This window comes from Mustela nigripes, chromosome 4, assembly GCF_022355385.1.
Source record: "Mustela nigripes isolate SB6536 chromosome 4, MUSNIG.SB6536, whole genome shotgun sequence".
Classification (NCBI taxonomy): Eukaryota; Metazoa; Chordata; class Mammalia; order Carnivora; family Mustelidae; genus Mustela; species Mustela nigripes.
This window is the reverse complement of record NC_081560.1, coordinates 67,836,178-67,852,441: the sequence shown is the minus strand read 5'-3', so window position 1 is coordinate 67,852,441 and position 16,264 is coordinate 67,836,178. Positions and strand designations below refer to the sequence as shown.

Here is a 16,264-nt window from a genome sequence, read left to right as displayed (position 1 = left end):
AGTCTTTAAACAACTTGCTGCTGAAGTTATTACTACTAGATGGTTTCACACCTGAATCACAGTAGAGTTTTCTATTTATCAGGCTAAGAGCCAATCTTTAATTTGGCAAAACACCTAATCCTAGGTTTGTACTGGTTTGCTAAATTGATCAGACCCCAAAGGGGAATTTTTGAGTGTCACACAGTGTATCTCCTTTACAGTCAATAAACATTTTTTTTAAGATTTTATTTATTTGACAGAGATCACAAGTAGGCAGAGAGGCAGGGAGAGAGAGAGGAGGAAGCAGGCTCCCCGCTGAGCAGAGAGCCTGATGCGGAGCTGCATCCCAGGACCCTGAGATCATGACCTGAGATGAAAGCAGAGGCTTTAACCCACTGAGCCACCCAGGTGCCCCTGTCGTATACTCTTTTATATCTGAGTTTTCTTCTTTTAAAAACTATTTTGCCTACTAAAAAAAACATGGGGCAGCTTCTTGGCTCAACTGGTTGTGACCAACTCTTAATTTCAGCTCAGGTCATGACCTCAGGGTTATAAGACTGAGTCCCATGTTGGGCTCTGCACTGGGCATAGAGCCTGCCTGGGATTCTCTCTCAACCTCTGTTCTCCACACCCTATTTTCCTCTTTTAAAAAACAAAACAACAACAACAACATCAAACCAAAAAACCTTTATGGCACTAATTATTAAAGAACTATGGCACTACATGGTTATATTCTATCCCATCCCCGAGCACTGGTCACTTTGAAGGCAATGATAGCATATTCATCCTCGTAACTCCAGCTCCTAGTTGAATGTCAGCCCTCAAAAAATATTTGGTGAACAAATGGAAAAATGATTTTAAAAAATGAATAATTTTCCAGTATTTTTTATTTTCTTTATGAAGTTTAAAATTTTTAATTCCAATACAGTTAACATATAGTGTTAGCTTCAGGTGTACAATGTAGTCATTTTCTAATATTTTTAAGAACATTTTCGAGTCCTCTTTTCAGCACACTCAACTCCCTTGGGTAGTGTTTTATAAAAACAGTATTTTTCAGGGCACCTGGGTGGCTCAGTGGGTTAAGCTGCTGCCTTCGGCTCAGGTCATGATCTCAGAGTCCTGGGATAGAGTCCCGCATTGGGCTCTCTGCTCAGCAGGGATACTGCTTCCTCCTCTCTCTCTGCCTGCCTCTCTGTCTACTTGTGATCTCTCTCTGTCAAATAAATAAATAAAATCTTTAAACAAAATAAAACAAAACAGTATTTTTCAAGGTTCCTCCTTTTATTTCCTATTATTTCCTATTTTATTTCCTATTTTATTTTATTTCCTATTTATTTCCTATAAATTTATTTTATTTCTTATTTTATTTTATTTCCTATTTTATTTTTATTTATTTCCTATATTTCCTATTTTATTTTATTTCCTATTTTATTTATTTATTAAGTAAAATAAATAAATATAATAGGAAATAAATTTTATTTCCTATTCCAAAGTCCAAAGAAGCATGCCTGACCTAGACACAGCTGTTGACCACACATCATCAGAAACTACCCAGGACTGGGGCAGAGTGGCAGGAACCACGTATTTCTACAAGGTTATCCATTAGTTGACATCCCATAACTTAAAATTAAAAATAACACATCATACAAACTATGAGCTAGTTTCTAATTTATGTCCTTCACATGCATTATTTTCGTAAATCCCGACAACAACCCTATGAACATGTGCACACCTCGACTCTCCTCTTTGATGCACCTAGAACACAGAGACAGGAAGATAGAAAGTCTTTTTCTTTCCAGGTGGTTTTTTTTTTTTTTTTCATTAAGGCAACCTTTAAGCATAATACGGATAATATCATATGACTTCCAGTATTATTCTCAAATTCTCACCATATTAGATACAAAACCTGGACCCCTTGAGGTATTTGACATCCTCTTCCAAACTTCAAAAATTCTGCCTTTTAAATAAGATGTCCAAAATGTGCATATCTGTGGAGGGTATTTTTGACAAAGCCATCAGGAAGGCACACCAACAGCTATCACTTGGAACAGCAAAAGCAATACGGCCCCGCTGCCAGGTTACCTGGGGCTTTTGGTACAACATATGAGATTCCTGGTTGCTACGCTGCTTAACATAGGAATTTAAAAAAATAAAGGGCCCTTTTGCCTCACAAGGGATAAAATAATTTTAATTTCTACAATTTAAAGAGCTGACAGAAGATCTAACATGTTCTTAGTCTAAAAAAACAAAACAGAGCAAAGCGGAGTCCTTCTCCCAGGATAGCCACCGTATACAAATAGCACTGGTTACAAAAAACATCAGCAAGAGCAGCTACCTGCCCCGGCCTCAGGCAAGCCAAGTTCACAATGCTTAGCGCTGTCTCAACTCTCTCCACTTCCACTCTCACTGCCAATGACGACCCCAAACCTGCCAGCTATGGCTCCCTGTCTGCGCTCAGTATATAACTCTCTGGTCAAACTTCCCCCAGCCAGCCAGCATGTGCTCTCTCCTATCTGTCTCAACAGACCTTTATGTGATAGCTCAGGTTTCAAAGAAAGAGAGACTGGACTGAGTTAGCAACCCAGTCTCCTACTTACTTAAAACGTCTGTGACCTTAGACAAATTACCCAAACCCATCAAGACTTCTTTGCCTCGGTGGTAACTTGGGAGCTTAAAAAAAAACAAAAAACCCCCCCACAAAAAACACTATTAACTGCCTCCTTGACTGTAGTATGAATTAAATGACACGACATAATATAGAGCTTTAAGCACAGGGCCTGGCACAGGTAAGCGCTCAGTCACACAACCTCCAATAAGTGTCTGTGCCATTATGCACCGACATGCATTCTCTCTTTCTCTCTCCCAAGCCTGGGCTCTGTCTCTACTGCCTCTCCTGAAATCCTAGCACCATATTCGATCTTGCTATCTTCAGATGCTTCAAATCCTTCTGTCTCTAGAGACTCTTTTTCCTCTCTATAGTTAGCTATAGTTCTCATAACAAAATAGAAAAAGGCAACGAATCTCTCAACCTCCTCTCTCCTGAACATCCTTCCACTCCTTTTCTTCAAGTTGCTGTACTCTTTTTCTTCTTTTCTTTCACAGTAAAATCTTTAAGCTGAGTGGTCTGTAGCTGCTAATATTTTCTCATATAGGTTTCTACTTCTGCCATTCTACTTAAATTGATTTTTTAAAAATAACTGCTGACCTCCATCTTTAAGTTCAAAGACCTTTTTTCTTGGGCTTTATCCTGTCTGGTCTCTGTTGCACTTAATACCACTCACTGCTACCCCCCTCCTCTGTACTTTATCCCTCCACCAACTCCTACTAACAACAGTTCATTTCAGTTTTCCACCTGAGAGCTGCTTCTAGTTTTTTCCATCCATTCTTCTTTTTGGCACCTAGATGCGGGTGGTCTCCACGTTGCATCACTGGTGTCCCATCGGCTTGGAGATATTACCCACTCTCCTAGTTTCACACATGCATATGACCCTTAAAAGAGCCTTTCAGGTCCCCAGCCCTCTGACAAGGTCTGACACAGCTTTGGTTTTATACTCAGAAAGGCAGGGCAGGGCAAACACCACACAGGGAGTCAGGAGACAGGAGTCTTGTAGCCCTACCCCTGCCTACTAAGTCACCTGGGTAAAACCAAGATTTTTGGGCTTCTCATCTCAATTAGAAAGGTAACACCAGATAGAAGGTCTTGTGAAGGGCGCCTGGGTGGCTCAGTGGGTTAAGCCGCTGCCTTCGGCTCAGGTCATGATCTCAGGGTGCTGGGATCGAGTCCCGCGTCGGGCTCTCTGCTCAGCAGGGAGCCTGCTTCCCTTCCTCTCTCTCTGCCTGCCTCTCTGCCTACTTGTGATCTCTCTCTGTCAAATAAATAAATAAAATATTTAAAAAAAAAAAAAAAAGAAGGTCTTGTGAAGTTTCTGCAGCTTCTTAAATATCAGAAAATTCTAAAGTTTACTGTATCCAGGTGCTCAAGCCAGAAACCTGGGAGTCATCTTTTAATCTTTATTTTTCACTTTGCACACTTTCCAAGAATTTATGAGACGGATTCTCAAGCATCCTTCAAATATATCCCCTCTCTCACTGAAAATAAAACTTGATACAAATATATATATATATATATTTGTAATTTTTATCTATCTATATATATATGGCAAACATATCTAAATTTTAAACTGATAAAAAACAAAAAACCCCAAACATATCCCCTCTATCCCTCTATCTCCACCATCAGTTCCCACCATCCCCAGCCTAGATCCTCCTAACAAGCCACCCACCTTCAATCTTAAGCTCCTACGTGGCATGTCCATACTGAAACTGAATTATCCTTCTTCAAACACTATCCTGATCACACCTTTTGTCTTTGCCTTCCACTGGTGAAAAATGACTCCTCCTTTAAGGCTACCTCCCCTTCAGAAAGCCTTTCTGTCCTTGCCACTGAGTCAGCCCCACTTCCCCAGGGACCACGTCGTACACTCCCTGACAGCCCTTCCCAACTGCACACATGCTGTATTCCAAGGATCTTTTTACCTGTTTGACTGCTCCATGTGATGGTGAACTTCTTAGGAAACCATGCATTTTTGTTTGTATCCCCAGTGCCCAGTGCAGAGCTTGCTAGGTGAAGGAATGGGAGACTCCAGAAATACGAAATCAAGCTCTCAATCAGATACTTTCTTTACATTTGATGTCCCTGGTACCATAATCTTTGGTCACTACTTGCCAATTCACTCACTTTCTGCGCTCTAATATCCTTGTTTGTAACTTGGGAACACCTGGCTTTTGCTTGCCATTCATTTGCTCAAGAAATATTTATCAAATGTCTATTTATGTGCCACAAACGGTTACAAACAGCAGTGAAAAAGCTAGCTCTCTGGTATCAGAGTACACTCTAGATGAGCAGACACAAACATACAACCACATCTACAACCAGCAGATGGTACTGGGTTCCCTGAACAGAACTGGAAGATGGCACTAGGGACAGTGAGCAACCCGGCTGTTTTTCCGAGCAAGCCTCTGCTGACCTAAGACGTGAAGGGAAGAACCTTCAGGCAGAGGGAGTGAACTTGGAATACCTGAATAAAAGAAAGGCAGCCAGTGTAGCTAGAAGAGGATGGCACAAAATGGAGGGTGGAGAAGACAGGCCCACTGGGGAGGAGCTGGGACTCTATTCTAAGTGCAGCAGGAACCTGCTAGATGGTTTTCCATCAGGGACCCCAGTTTCTGTAGGGCACACTTATTTCTCATTTCCTCTGGTTTCTGCTCAAATATCATCTCATCTGAGAGGCTCCATGGATCACCCTATTAAAATGTATCCCCCCACCACCACATCCCACCCTGCCTTGGCCCTTCTCCACTCACCTGCCTCCTTTCCCTTCTGATGTCAGAGATGTGCAAGGTTTTTTAATTATTTATTTATTTATTAGTAGAGCTAACACAATTATTACCTTCGTTTCAGGTGTACAACACAGTGATTCAACGTCTCTGTATATGCTGAGCTCACCTCAAGTGTGGCTACCAGAGGTCACCACACAACTCTACTGCAGGGTCACTGACTCAATTCCTTATGCTGTGACTTTTATCCCTGCAGCTGATGTGCTCCATAACTAGAAGCTGTACCTCCCCCTCTTCTTCACCCATTTTGCCCATCCCTCCGCCTCCCCAAAAACAAAAATCTGTTTTCTTCAAGGGTGACGTTTTCTACCCACCAACCTCTGAGCAGGGAAGGGACTCAGCTTTCATCAGAAGTATGTTGATTGCATTCCCAATCAATTAATCTGATTACACTTTAAACAGATCAATTCTGGGGACAACAGATTTAGGGAAGTCAAGAATCAAAATGAATAAGCCCAGGAGGAGGCTTTCACAGAGGCCCAGAGGAAAGACAAATGTGGGAGGTAGGGGTGAGAATCAGCAATGGAGAGGCTGTAAAACCATGAAGTGGCCCTCGGTGTTAGAAAATTCACAGGACACTACTGTCCCCAAGGGCACGACGGGTGGGGCCATGAACTCATAAAAATATTTTTTAAAACGTTATTCTTTTTTTTTAAGTTTTTATTTATTTGACAGACAGAGATCACAAGTAGGCAGAGAGGCAGGCAGAGAGAGGGGGGAAGCAGGTTCCCTGCTGATCAGGGAGCCCAATGTGGCCAGGATCCCAGAACCCTGGGATCATGACCTGAGCCGAAGACAGAGGCTTTAACCCACTAAGCCACGCGGGCATCCCAAAATAGATATTTTTAAAACTACTAAATTGAGTAATTATTCTTATGTACTCCTATTTTATCAAGCTCAATTTGCTAAACTGTTGTAATCTAACAAAATCTACTAACACTAAAACAATGCATATGCACATGCCTCTTGACCTAAAAATTTTAATTGTTGGGAACTTATCATTTGTATATGCTCATAAAAATATGTCAAAATATCTCGCAGGGATATTCACCTTGCTGTTGCTGGCAATACCCACAAACTGGAAACAACATGAACACCTATCAACAGGAAACCGCTTAAAAAAGCTCTAGAGGGGCGCCTGGGTGGCTCAGTGGGTTAAGCCTCTGTCTTCAGCTCAGGTCATGATCTCAGGGTCCTGGGATCAAACCCCCGCATCAGGCTCTCTGCTCAGCGGGGAGCCTGCTTCCTCCTCTCTCTCTGCCTGCCTCTCTGCCTACCTGTGATCTCTGTCAAATAAATAAAATCTTTAAAAAAAAAAAAAAAAACTCTAGAAAAAAATCTACACAGCTCTTGAGGAAAGAGCTTTAAGGTAAATTGTGTGCATTTCAAACTCACATAACATTGTGTGTCAACTATAGTTCAATTAAAAAAAAAGAAATACTGTGTATTTAGAAATACTCTATTTGCATTAAAACACACACATACACACACACAGAGCACTGATATTGATCCAGTATGTGATAATCAGAGAGGAAAAGAATTGAGAAATATTGATGTAAACAGAAAGGTTTTCTTTTCTGAAGGGTATGTAACGAAGAGTGGTTATCCTCTGAAAAGAGGAGGAAACGGGCAGTAGTAGAGAGAGAATCTTTCTCACATGCGTTCCTGAATTATTTTTTTTGCAATGTGAACTTGGATTTTAACTTTTAGAACACACAAACAACATCTCCTGGAGACAACTATCAGACGAAATAGGAATGTACCTGATATATCATTACTTGCTTTCTGATTTTATGGCCAGTAGCTCCAACAGCTCATTCACGTACACTCCGTGAACGAACAGACATACGCGACATGCACGCATGCGTATGAAAACTGTGTCTGAACACTGCTGAATGCAGTGGGACAAACGCTTTTGGTTAGAACACAGCAGACGCACAGCCCACATCCCGAGGTAACCACTTTCCAGGGTACAGCTGATGCGTAACTCATGATTAAACAATCGGAAAGCGGCTGCCAACAATGCTTGCTGTCCTGGCTGTCAGTGCCTCATGGACCTCACAGACCTCACTGTCCTCAGAAAAAGACAGAAATTGGTCCACTGCTTAAGGAAGCATCTTTGTAGCCTCTATCAGCCATGTTCCCATTTAATGTGAAATGAGGTTTTTTTCTCTTCCTACAGTGTAATCCATTCCCTTATCAAAGCTCTCTGTTGCCTCCTATGGAAAAGGCACCATCCAAGAGAAGAGGGATCAGAAGATGGATACCACCTCCTCTTCCAGGACAGAATGTATTTAATTTATTTTACTTATGCTCCCGCGGCTTATGCAGTTAAACAAAATTATGTAGACCTCATATATTCTTAAGAAAGGTAGTGTATGTTGCAGGTTTTGTTAAAAACAAACAACCCCCCCCCAAAAAAAAACAGCAAAACCAACTACATTATATCCAAGTAGCTCCCGCAGGGGCAGTTAATTATCCTGCCCTGACTTCAATCACCCACCTAGTCTGCACAGCGACTCGATCTCTTAATGTTACCAAAAGAGGGGGGGCTTTGTTTGCAGAGTTCACTGTATCTGCTCTAAACTATTTCTAACCTCAGGAATGTGAAATGTTTACCACAGCCACTTTTTTTTTTCAGTTGTAAATGTATTTTTAAAGCAAATATTCCAATTACCATTTACTGGGAAGTCACAGAATAGCTGGGCATTTTGCAAGTCAATTCAGGAGAAAAATGGAAGACCGGTTAAGTCCAATTTAAGCGAGATTAAACAGCAGGCCTAACCACACAGACAGAGCCACTCACAGAACACTCCCCTAGGTCCCACATTGTCATGTTAACGACAGCAAACAGAAGACCCCAGGGCAGGAGAATGAAGATCACCAGTCCCCACTAAGACCAGGACACCAGTTCTCCCTCTCCCTTTTTAAAGACCCACTGGCAGGGACGCATACAAGTTCTAAAGTATTAGGTCACTCCTGGTCAGGTGCATTTTTCTACCCAATGATGAGGAGAAACAGAAAAACCTTTATTACTGAAAAGCGCTATCCTGAAACAAAATCACATTAAACCATACAGAAATGCAAAAGCTGTGATGCCTGGACAAGGATGGCTCTTGAATTGCTAAATGACTTCTGATCAGGGAGGGCTGGGGGTCGGTGAGTGGGGCCTGGGGCCGGAGGAGAGCCAGTCCCCAGAAACAAAACTGCGGGATACTGTAACGGAGGATCCCGCTGACGGAGCGGAAAGGTGAACTCTGCTGAGTGAGGTCTAGACTCCGTCTTAGCCGATGGAGCCGATGACACCCATGACCTGCAAAAAGGATGAGACTGCCAACTCACTCTCCTGCACAGAAATCAAGTTTCCCGAAGCTCAAGGTGGTGGTGACCTCACTTGGTAATTACCACTACACCAAAAGCGGCGTTTTCTAAGAAGGTACCAAGCCCTGTGGAATGCCTCTGAACTAGATTAAACCACCGGGCTAGTAATTAAACCGACTTTATATGGGAGAGATCTCTTGCTCAAACTTGAGCGGTCCTGCTCATTTCAGGAAAGCAACTGCAGCCCGGAAGTGGAAACAAGCCACCTCGGAGTCCCAGCGTCAGCACAGACGCCGTCCTCAGCAGCCTCTGCCCTCCTAACTGCTCCTTCCCAGGGGCTGGAGAGGGGATTTCGGTTTGGAAATGCCGTGAAGGTGGAAAGGGCTCGCTCTCAGTCTTGTATCATTTGCAGGTAGTTTAACGGTCTCTGTTTCTGTGTCATCAAACAAGTTTTTACCATTTTATCTTTCGAGACATTTCGATAGCAGTCATTGCCATAGCGCCTAAGTGCTTTCCCCCCAGACAGCCCGCTGAAAGACAGCGTGGCGTCTTGTCAGAATGACGCGCTGCCACATCGTGTTACAGTCTGCAAGGAGCCTAAAAATTTAGAAAAGATGATTTTTCTTCAAATTTATCAATGCTATGCTTCGTTACAATACAGCGACGAGTTCCTTTGCGGCTGGATAATAATTTGGTAGATGAAATGGCTCTAACAGTGTTCTCCGCGGCACAATCACACACTGAACATTTGAAGTGCTACTTAAAAAACCAGCACATTTATTCCTAAACACCACACATGCCTAAATATAAAGCAAGGTTTCCCCCTAGATCCCCAGAAAAGAAGGGGTCACATTATATTCAATTCTAACAAGTCTCGGATCAGGGGGTACTTTTCCAATCCCTTCACCCTGAGAAGTACAGAGTAGCATTCCAGGAAGGGCAAATTTGCTCGAAACAACGTCAGCTCTTACTAAACTAACACTGGATGCCTCCCAAGATCACCTGCAAAGCTTGAGTTTTTAAAAAAAGGGTGAAAAACTCTTCCTGGGAGTCGGATGTCACAAATGCTGTGCTGGATGTCAAAACCAGGCACTGGAAGTTCACTCTCAAAAGCAGTTATCGGTTGTTATGCGATGGGACCAGGTATGTCCACTAAGGGTGAACCGGGGAGAGGAGAAAAGAAACAACTGTCCTAATGTTTTGTGTCTGTAGGATAAAACTTCCAGGGATGACCAGGCACATAGAGCCCGCAAGTGCTTCACCTTGCCAGCGTGAGATACAAATGAACACAGTGCCCTCCGTGAGACCACATGAATGGCTGATTCAAAAAGCGGTGATCAAAACACTGATTCAAAATTTTTACAAAGAGTTTGCACAGAATATTTCTTGATACCTATGTACAGAAAAGAGTAATACCAATTTTATATGATGGGATTTTGTATATTTGTGGGGAAATCAATGACCACCATTTTCTGTGAACATCTGACTTCAGGTTTACTTATTCCTGAAGCTATACTTAGTCAAATTGGCCACGGAAAACATTTTTTAAACCTTCTTACTGAAAAATGGTAAACACCTTATGTTTCATAAAGCCTTAGAGCTGTGCATATATGGAGCTAATTCTAACAGATTCCAATTCAACTTTTTGGTAGAGAATTGTGAATAACAAATATCAAGAACTTTCTGAAAGCCCAGTTTTTGTCATTATTCCAAAAAACTGTTTTCTAAATGAAAAATACATACGGACAGGGCCGGAATGTACAGGACCAGGAAATAAATTCCCCATCTGGTACAGGCTTTTCCTGGAACTGAGTGCTCAGCCTGTCTTCCGAGAAACGGCACCCTGTGATCCATCTATCCTTCATAGAGGGCAGCACTGGGAACTAGGGTTTTGCACCAATAACAAAACCGAAAGTTCCCTGCCATTGATGCTGTAAGGTATGCAGCAGGACGCCATTCACCTCACAGTCAACCGTGATCAGTGTATTCTGAGGATGGCTTTTTGAAAGCGGGCATGAAGGTGCCCTATGGGCCCCAGTGGAATGTCTTCTCCAGGTACCAAAATGTGAGGAATCGATTTCATGCCGAGGAGAAGTTTACTTACATAGTTTGCCCCATTTGCTAATTTAGAAGTTGAACACGGAACTAATAATTGACTAAAAGGAAAGTTACCTTGTAGATCCCAAAGAACCCCAGGTCCCTTACGACAGACAGGGCACTGACTCTGGGACCAGTGGTGATCTCTCCAGCCACTTGCAAACGGATCTTGACGATTTCCAAAGGATTTGTGAAAATGACCTGGGAGCCTCCTGCCTAAAAGAGAGGAAAAGTAAAGATTTAGGACCAAAGAAGGGTAAGGGTAAGATGGGTTAGGAAGAGTGGAGGCATTATCCTTCACGGAGTGCAGAATATTCTATCTTCAAGAGTCTATAGTTTCACAATTAAGACAGTGACGAGTCTGATCAAAAATACAGCTATTGCCAAAGAGACTTTGGGTACTGAGATCCTATTTCCCTCACTCAGAGGTTGAAAGAAGAAAAAAACCAGAGACTGATGTCTCCTGGCCTCACCAGTGTCTTCACATGGAAATGACAAAGATTCCCTGAAGCACAAGCAGCTGCCATCACAGGGCTCAAAGCCAAGGGCACAAAGGCAACAAGAGAATGAAAATCAGAGTATCCAAATCAAGACACACTAACCTGCTTGTCAGAAAAGGAGGAGACAAGGTGGACACAGGCTCTCCCATGACGGACCTTCTGACTCTGGCAGTGACTCAAGAATTGCCAGAGAACATGTAAACGTAGATAAAAGCTCTTTTTTCTTCTCTTAAAAAATCAGGTCCATCATCAAACCCCCTTTTATGGAGTTGCATATTCTTATAATTTTATTTATGTATTACCTGTGTAAGATTGCTCTTTTCACGAAGATAAATGTCCAAGTAGTAAAAATGTGCATTAAATCAATCATGGCCCAAACTTTGAGCAACGTGTGTTATTTCATTCCAGCAGTGACTGGGTGCCCCACCCCTGTGACCATCGGTGGAAATCTTTAAAGTGTACTATAAGGGAAATTTTAAGCTAGTTATTTCAAAGCTAAGCCTGTATTTATTATAAGCAATTACATTCTTTCCCACTGTACTTCAACTTGTTATTCCTTGTCACACATACATTAAATTTTTATTTCATCCGCACTCAGGCTGATGCAGGATACAGTACAGAATCCTGACTGCACAGTAACGTTACCACAGAGCGATGCCACCACAGCGGCGATGCTGCTATTTTACAGCTCCGTTGGTGCCATCACGGTAACAAGCATGATGTAGACTCATAGGACACAAAACTACTTCTGGCTAGATTCCCTGACGTCATTAGCCAATGTATGGGCCCTCACCAAAGGGCCAGTACTAACCAACAGTGGCTGCAAAGATGATCTTGGAAGTATAACTTAAACTACTCGGAAACAAAAGTGAGATAACGTACATACCCAATGATTGGGGATGAATTAAATGAATCTGAGTATGCCATGCAATGAGTACTATATGCTGCCGATAAAAATACTGTGGAAAATGTTCAACATACATCCTGGGAAGTAAGAACCCTCCTACTGAAACGCATGTCCAGCTGTCCCCGTTAGTCCTTACCACCATGCACAGAACACACCAGTGCAGTGCTTGTGACTGGTAGGATACAAGTGGTTTCTTTTCTGCTCTATTTTGTATTTCTTCTACACAGATCATGTATTACCTCTACAAAAAAAAACACAAATGCCTCTACATAACTTACCTGATATACATAGCAACATTAGAAAAAAAAAAAAATCTGTTCACCCATTAATTCTCTATAAATCAAATTGCTTTTTCACCTTTACTAACTTGATCCCTTAATCAAGACACACTTGTTAAAAACAGACCAAGCTTTCCACTCTCTGCCCACATTACAACTGTTTCCAAGGCAGCGGTATTGCCCAGTGTCTTGACTGCCACACGGACCAGTCCTTCTCACTTGCTTGTTTTACCCACCCCCTCCGGCTCTCCTAGGTGACTCTTAGAAGATGGGGCAAACAACTCTGGTAGAAAAAAACCTAGAACGGATGCATCAAAAGGCCCAAGAAAGGCCCTCGTAAAGTGGGAAGAAGAGCGTGAGGCGACACGCCCGGAGGCCAATGTGTTCTTCTGGTCTGCACAGACACTAGGCTCCCTCTTCTCGTTGGCTTAGAAGAGCCAAGCGTTGCTTCCACACTGCTGTGACCTGCAAGGAGGTGGCGGGGCCAACCCACAGCCTGTCTACAGCCCTTCAGGATTCTGTGGGGTTGCACCTCCATCGTGGCACACAACGCGCCAGGAGTTAAGGTTGGCAGAAGGAGGTGAGGAGACGGACCCGGATTAGTAACAGCACCAATGGCACAATGAGGATTAGGTTTGTGCTTCTTCTTTTTTTTTTTTTTTAATTTAATTTTTTATTTTTTATAAGCATATATTTTTATCCCCAGGGTTACAGGTCTGTGAATCACCAGGTTTACACACTTCACAGCACTCACCAAAGCACATACCCTCCCCAGGTTTGTGCTTCTTGATCCAAGCTCTTGAGCTGCAGTAATGAATGAAAACTTATTTTGAAATCATGCATGGGAGCAGAACTGCTGAGAAAGATTTGTGGAGTAGGAATTACTCTGAGACTGATTTTTAAAAGTTCAGAAGTGGGCAAGAGCATCTCTACCAAGGGCAGAAGGGAAAGCGGTCTGCATACACTGATCGCAAAGAACAGCACGGGAACAAACGCAAAGCATCACACACAGCCTGCAGGCGGAGCGTCCCCTGGGAGGACCAACCCCACCCCCCTCGTCCCTTTGAGTCAAACCACCTTACCTCATACGAGGCCCAAATTGATGGTTGAGTCAAACCACCTCACCTCATACGAGGCCCAAAGAGATGGCGAACGGACTGCAGCCAGCACAGCGCTTGGGACATGGTAGTGACTCCAAACCTGACTCCTTTCTGGTCTCCTAAGAGGGACGGTTCTTCTCTCCAGCTGCATATTAGTCACTTTAAGAGCTCTGAAAAGCAGTGACTTCTAAATCCTACTCCAGCCAAATAAGAAATTCCGCAACCACCCTTTTACAAACTGCTCCTGCAGGAGTAAGATGTGCAGTGAGAGCTGACGATTGCCTGACTTCACTGCATCACCTCCAGATCCCTCTGAATGCGGAGAGGCTGCTAGACAGGCCTCCTACAGCTGGGCTTTCTTTCTTTCTTTTTTTTTTTTTAAAGATTTATTTGACAGAGAGAAACCACAAGTAGATGGAGAGGCAGGCAGAGAGAGACAGAGGGAAGCAGGCCCCCCGCTGAGCAGAGAGCCCAATGCAGGACTCAATCCCAGCACCCCGAGATCACGACCCGAGCCAAAGGCAGCGGCCCAACCCACTGAGCCACCCAGGCGCCCCCAGCTGAGATTTCTAATGCCAGCTTTCCACTTTATTTCAGAAAGCAACTTTATTTTACATGTGACCTCACAACAAACTTCTACAGATCCAAGTGGTGCCATTAGTAAAGGTACAATTCTTAGGTACAGAATTGCTTTCTTACTTGTTCTCTTCCATCTGTACAAACACTTGTCAAAGTTCAGGTTATATACAAAATAAGAACTTAATACTCCATTCCCTGACTCCAAGCCAATCAATAGATACTGATTCTCTGAGCACAGCAGAGTGAATTCTAATCACTAAGGACAATGCAAAAGTCAGATCCACTTCAGACAGCTGCAGGGAACAGACACACTGGGAAGAGAGGGTAGGGATACCGAGAAAAAAGGATGGGCTTCTTGCCTCAGGTGGGCTCAGAAAGAAGAACAGACAGATTCAAAGTGGCACTTACAGAGATTCCGAAGATGAATCGGTCCTTTGGAGTCAAGCTAGAGGGAAACGGGAGACCCCGAGGCACCGAGCGACGAGGCTTATCACCAGATGTGCAGTGTCTGGGCATCACGACAGGACCACTGAGCGGCATGCTGGCTGCGGCTGTCCTGACTCCCGGCCTGTTGTCCATTCACAGTGCCTTACCCCTGTGCCTCCTCTGGGAGATCAAAGACAGTGGGCTCCAGGGGCTGCCAACAGGAACACCTACTGTGTGTGCCGGCTTGGTGTCCCTCATCACTGGAGAGACCTGGCTGTGTGAAGACATCCTGTGTGTGCGTGTGGAACTGCGTCACAGATCACTTCCCTGTGACTTTCCGGAGTCTGTGGCAAGTAGAACGGGCGAAGACCTTCGACACTAGGACTTGCTCTGTGTGGTATGTCGTCTTTACCGCGGGCACACAGACTCATCTACAGATCTCTTGGTGTGCTCCTTCTCGCCGGAATCGTAGCTGCTAGTGCATCCGTCTAAAGACAAACACGCACTCACGGCAGACTCCCTCTGCTACCTGATCATGCTTTCACTCACATCATAAAGATTCACCACATATTCATAAGTAATCGTGCTCAGAGTTTGTCCTAAGAACTCCAAGCACATGAGGTGAGTGAGAAAGCATGCCTGTTCTCAAGGAGCTTGAAATAAGAGTGAAGGAATAAATATTAATGAAGCACCCCTTACTGGCCACTGGGGTATTGCTCTGCATGGATTACCTATCTCCAGCCCTCCCAGAGGTCTTTCTTCTAGATTTTACAGAAGAGAAAACTGAGGCATAAAGCATTAAAGGAACTGCTATGGGCTGAACTGTATCCAAAAAAATTCATAGACTGAAGTGAGTCCTAACCCTCAGCACCTCAGAGGGTGACTGTATTTTGAGACAGGCCCTTTCCAAAGGCAGCTAAGGGAAGAAGAGGTCGTATGAGTGGGTCCTACTCCAACGTAACTGCTGCCCTACTATGTACCATAAGAGCCAACTGAGATACGGACACAAACGTGCACACAGAAGAGACCACGTGAGCGCACAGAGAGAAGGCCACCACCATCGAGCCAAGGCAAGAGGCCTCAGAAGAAACCAACCCTGCCGACACCAGCTTGGACTTCCAGCTTCCAGGGAGGCGAGAAAATGAATTCATGTTGTTTAAGTCACTCAGGCTGTGGTATTCTGTTACAGCAGCGCGAGCAAGCCAATACAGTACTTATGAAGGGCTACACAGCCTGCGAGCAGAGGATTTTCGACTGGGCTCGATAAATACATGCCTTATGAGGAGGAAAAAACAGCACATGGGAAGAAAGGTAATTATAATATACAAGAGGTAAGGTCCAGACAAATTGCCATGGCAATCTGAAGGAGGGCAAGATTTCTGCTGGCTGGGATACTGTGGGGAGGCGGCATGTAAGAAAATAACACATCAGCTGGTGACTGCGTGCAGTTCGGATTTAGCTAATCCAGGTGGAGAATGGCACAAAGGCACAGTGACGGGGGCCTGCCACACTCACAGGGTACAGAGACCCACACCACACCTGTCCAAGCGAAATCTTAGTAAGAGTGATCACTATGGTGAGATCAACATTTTCACCCACTGGCATTTATTTGGGTGCTTACTATGTACCAGGCACTATGCCAAGAGCGCTGTAAGAATCTTCCCTTTCGGTCCTCATCAC

General features: G+C 43.7%; 1 protein-coding gene across 2 annotated transcripts in view; it reads right to left on the bottom strand.

Annotated features, from left to right (window-relative positions):
• The window catches only part of SLC25A13 (solute carrier family 25 member 13), a 180,805-nt gene that overhangs the window by 23,565 nt on the left and 140,976 nt on the right, over window positions 1-16,264 (bottom strand). For both annotated transcript variants that reach the window (XM_059396811.1, XM_059396812.1), the window contains exon 14: window positions 10,870-11,010. In XM_059396811.1, the coding sequence (XP_059252794.1) occupies window positions 10,870-11,010 (141 nt within the window). The remainder of the gene's footprint in view (window positions 1-10,869; window positions 11,011-16,264) is intronic.